The 4848-nt window shown below is 35.4% G+C and overlaps 2 protein-coding genes across 3 annotated transcripts in view; one reads left to right on the forward strand and one right to left on the reverse strand.

Annotated features, from left to right (window-relative positions):
* The window catches only part of LOC106329062 (carotenoid cleavage dioxygenase 8, chloroplastic-like), a 5108-nt gene extending 4427 nt beyond the window's left edge, over positions 1–681 (reverse strand). The window contains exon 1 of the mRNA XM_013767641.1: positions 5–681. Coding sequence (XP_013623095.1) covers positions 5–681 — 677 coding nt within the window. The remainder of the gene's footprint in view (positions 1–4) is intronic.
* Positions 682–1799: 1118 nt separating this feature from the next.
* LOC106292653 lies at positions 1800–2816 on the forward strand. 2 transcript variants are annotated; one of them, XM_013728288.1, is made up of 3 exons: positions 1800–1925; positions 2013–2510; positions 2591–2816. In XM_013728288.1, the coding sequence occupies exons 1-3, from the start codon at positions 1854–1856 to the stop codon at positions 2618–2620; spliced, it is 600 nt and encodes a 199-aa protein (XP_013583742.1). In that variant the 5' UTR covers positions 1800–1853; the 3' UTR covers positions 2621–2816. The 2 variants fall into 2 exon arrangements, with proteins under 2 accessions (XP_013583742.1, XP_013583749.1); XM_013728295.1 differs by having other exon boundaries at positions 1800–1910.
* Positions 2817–4848: the final 2032 nt, after the last annotated feature.

Raw genomic sequence — 4848 nt, forward strand, 5'->3', positions numbered from 1 at the left:
AAACTTGTAAAGCGGCGTAGGCTCAGCTCTAAGCAGATCCCTCACCGAATACCTCAAGGGCATTTCCGGTATCAAAACATAATTTTCCGTCACCCCAAACGAGTGAACCCACCCGGGTCCCCACGACCCGGACCGACACTTAACCCGAGCCACAACCTCCCTTTTATTCGACCACGCCTCCATCCTCACGAACCGGTAGCCAGGCTTAACAAGATCAGGTATCAACGTCCACATCTCCGTCTCCGTCTCCGTCACGATCGGATGCGCCGAGTGGATCATGTGATCACACAAACGGTCGTCGTATTTGAACTTCCCTATCGTCTCTAACGTATCATGGTCGACAAGAATCGATCCTTTTTGAGTCAGGATCACTCCCGTGTTGGCTTTGTCCGTTAAAGACTCGCCAGAGAAAAGTTTGACGATCTCTCCGACGCCTGAGAAAGGGTTCTTGAAGTTGCTTCTGGACGGTTTTGGAGTCTCGGAGAATTCAAGGTAAGAGAGGTTCTTGTGTTTCTTGGCGGATTTGTAGGCGTCGGATTCAAGGAGACGGTGGCCGGAGAATAGACGACCGTCGTCGAACTCTAGCTTGACTAGTGTGGAGTAGCCGTCGAAGAGATGTCGGAAGTCGTGGTCTCCGATCCATAGGCCCGGTCCGTTTCTTAGATACGTACCATTCTGCATGTTAATTACCTTAAAAATCATTAATTGGCTCGTTTTACCCATATTCTTTTAGGGAAAAATGTTTAATCGTTTGTAACATATGTAGTTTTGTTTTGGTAAACTGTTACCCGAGATATAAAAACTATAAAATGAGAAAGTATGTGAACGCTTTATGTTACTCCTCAAATGAAACATATACAAAGCTCGACATTAATTATGTATAAACATAAATATATAAGCATGTACTATAAGTTTTTTGCTAACACAATGTACTTGTTGTTGTCTAACTTGGAACATGATTATATATCACTCGTAGACGTGTGGCTAACATGCCTTAGCACCGTAATATATCTATGCAAACATATATTGATTAAGCTAATCTTTTAGACTTTTTAGTAATAAAATCATGTATAAGGATATAAATAAATTGACATGCAATGATATATATAGAAGTAAAAAACGGTTTTGTCTTGTAATATATACATACGCATGTGCCAGTGTGAGTGTGTATTGTGTGCACGATACATATTTGTATGAAATTCCACGAATATAGGTAAAATATATTTGGAGGATATAATATGAAGATAAAAGACAAACCAGCCAAGTGGGGGGATCTTTCCTTGGACAGTAAAATATCAATTTCCTTGGAGTTTTGTTTTTCTTAATTTGTTGGTTGTGGATGGCTTTGTCGGAACAAAGAGTGTTTTGATTCTAGCTGAGGACAAAGCATGATGATGACTCATAATTGATTTGGTTGTGACCAACGATATTTGTATTTAGATAATATATACCAATGACAATCATCTCCATCATCTCAGGTCAAGCTCCATGTTTTTTTTTTTTTAAAAAAAAATCATCTAGTTACATTTGGTTATATGTCTAGTAACTGTAGCTGAATCAGGAATTGCATTATCTGCTTGTGCTTGTTTGAAATGCTAATTAAAACTTGACAATCTTCGAACTCTTGTACAGGAGACTATCTAAAAGGGAATAATGTGGTATAATTAAATAAAACTTGCATGTGTAGGCACTAAAAACATAAAAGAATATACAAGACAGGCCCACGTGGAATAAAGCCCACAAAAATAGGCCTGATTGGCCAAGTATAAAAAAGAATAGGAACAAATGTATTCCCAATTGGGAATAAACCCTAAAAAGTAGGACGGTGACCAGTCACTACTCTCCCAACGAAGATGAATCAGATGAGAGCAACGTTGATGAAGAAGATGCGGAGGACGGCGATGAATCAGGTGCCTCTCGCCAATGTATGTTTCGTTATTATATTTTTCCGCTAATCTAATCGGATACTGCTGCTCCCGATTTTGACTTGTTGTTGTTGTCGGTACTTGAAGTTCCGTGGGAGAGGTTTCTCATCAGGCTCGACTGGTTCTTCAAAATCGGATACTGCTGATCCGGTGACCTGGTTCAAGGTTTTCAAGGGGGTTGCATCCCGGTTCCTCTTCAATCGCCTCGTGAGCCGTTGCGAGAACAATCCGGTGACTGCAAGGAGGCTGTGCTCGTTTGTCAATAAGACGGAGGGTTGGAAGGCAAGTCTCAACAACTACTCTTCTGGGAGTGGTGGGAGCAAGATGGTTGAGTTTCTTTCGCAGGACAAATCCATGGTGAGGAGCGCGTGCCAGGTGTTCTGTAACACGTACACGGGAACCTTTGTTGCTACTGCTTTAGCCCTCGGATGGCTTGGTTTTAACCAATCCGTCCGTGTCTTTGATAAAAAGGAGGCTGAAGAGAGTGTAGAACGTGTGGATGCGAGGTTGAGTGGCCTGAGCCGAAAGGTTGATGTGCTCGATCATGAGTGGCATATGGCCAAGCTTTACGCTGTGCAGCAGATGGTCAGTACAGAATGCAATGCTTTTGTTTCTTCCCTTGGTCTTGTATTTTGACACCCATGTTTCTTGTCTTTTTTATGCAGAGGAATGCGAAGGGAGGAAAACAAGTTTGAGACATTCTTGATGTGAATTCAGTCAGCCATGCTAGCTCCAATTTAACTCTTTCTGCTGTATATCAACAACGTTTGCTTAGTTTTTATCCTTGTGATTTTCCTGCATATGAACAATGATGTTTTAGCCTTGACTTTTGTCTGTAATAATGATGGTTGGTGTTTTACAACGGTTTTAATTGCGGTTCATTTCAGTTTATTTTCATTTGATCATATAAATTTGTGTGTCTAATCGGGATAAAATGGTTAAAGTTCCTATATTTGGTGGATAGCAATATTATATTTTCCTAAACTTATTAATGTCCTTTTATTTTCGGAATGCACTACATCGTGAATGTTAACCAAACATTCCTAATATTAAGTTTGTAGAAAGATAATATAGTTAATATATCTCGTATAATTAATTTGGATCATGAAAACGATTTTTCTAATGATTTGGTTAGTCTTTTAATTAAAATAGAATAAAAGTTAACAGTAAATGGAAAATATTAATAGAAAATATATCATCTCTTCCATTTGAATATTTATTCCATCAAAATACTGTTAGAATTTGTAGATATATAGAACAAGAAACTAAACAAAGTTAGTATCGAACTCGTACGTATTTCTTAATTTTCGAAATATAGAAACAAGATTTAGATTAGTTTTTTTTATTTATTTTATTCTTTTTGAAGATTTTAAGTTACTATTTATTTGCGTTTTATAAAGGTTCTTCAAATTTAGGTATAACGTAATACAATTATGACTCGACTCCAGATAAAACATAAATGATTATGCAGCAGCTAGGTCACTATAGTATAGAACTTCTGTTCCCACGTCTTTCTTGGCACTACTAACCTATTGGATTTTTATTTTATTTTTTATTTTTTTTTAAATTATTGTTTTTTTCCCTATACCACACGTTCTACAGGTCGGCACTTTACCCGATATCCGAAGCCGCACCCGAACCAGATCCAAACAGAAATTCAAACCGAAGTAGCAAAATTTTCGAATGGGTATTAAATTAGGAAAAATTGGATATCCAAATCCGAACGGGTAATATCTAAACCCGAATAGATATCTGAAGATAACCCAACATATGTATTATTAACCTTATATTTCTAGTTTACATCTATCATTTTATATAAAATATTTATATTGATAATACACATACTTTAAGTTCATATGATATACATACAATTACGGAGAAAATAATTTGATACTCACTTAAAATGCATGTCAAACTTTTTATTTCAAAAATTAACAAAAAAATTACATCCAAAATTTAAAAACAATAACCAAATTAATGCCTTCTTAGTTTCAAAATATTATTTCCAAATCTATTAATCATTCAATCTATTAAAGATTAAAAAAAATTTAGTTAAGTGAAAGTTATATTTTGAAATACAAGAAATTTGAGAAATTAAAATTTTAATTTTTTTTTACAAAATCTAAATATCCAAATCCGATCCGAAATAACCGAATCCGAACTAAAAATACCCGAACCCAACCCGAAGTACGGAAATACCCGAACGGGTTCTACACCTCTATACTGACCTTATCTAAATATGTTCTATAACTAACGAAATCCAAACCTGAATGAAAAATGTAATAAAACGATCCATAGACTTAGTAAAAACGTTCACTTTCGATTTCTCGAGTGAGTTTGGACATGATGTGAACAAAAGCTCAGTTCTTAGGACACCACTCTAACTTGTAAAGCGGCGTCCGCTCAGCTCTAAGCAGGTTTCTCACTGAGTACCTCAGAGGTATTATTATAACCTCAGAAATTTGTATTATAAATAAGTAATTAGCTAGATTTTGATCTGCATTTTTAAAGCGGGGGATTTTTTTCCGATAAAATCAAATTAGAAAGAAATGTAATTTTTTGAAATTATTTTTACTGTGAAAAATGAATCTAATTATATGTATAAATTGTGTTGGTTGCATTTGTTTCATAATGCGGGATAGCTTAATTTTACTTTGATTCGCCAACCAAATTTAAAAGGTTTTACTTCAATGAAATCAGTCATTTTTGTTGTTGCAGTTATATTGCACGATTAAACTAACCTATTGAATCACGTGTGTGTTTATAGTAGTGTTTTTAGTACGCTTTTTCGTTGCAGTAGAATATCTATGTATAAGGTTTTAGGATGTATATTAAGTTTTTGATTAGTGAAAATTGGAAATTAAATATTTTGAGAAAATTATACTAACATATTTCAACTGTATCTTCTATATAAATAAGATAT

The sequence above is a fragment of the Brassica oleracea genome, chromosome C1 (genome assembly GCF_000695525.1).
Source record: "Brassica oleracea var. oleracea cultivar TO1000 chromosome C1, BOL, whole genome shotgun sequence".
Taxonomy (NCBI): Eukaryota; Viridiplantae; Streptophyta; class Magnoliopsida; order Brassicales; family Brassicaceae; genus Brassica; species Brassica oleracea.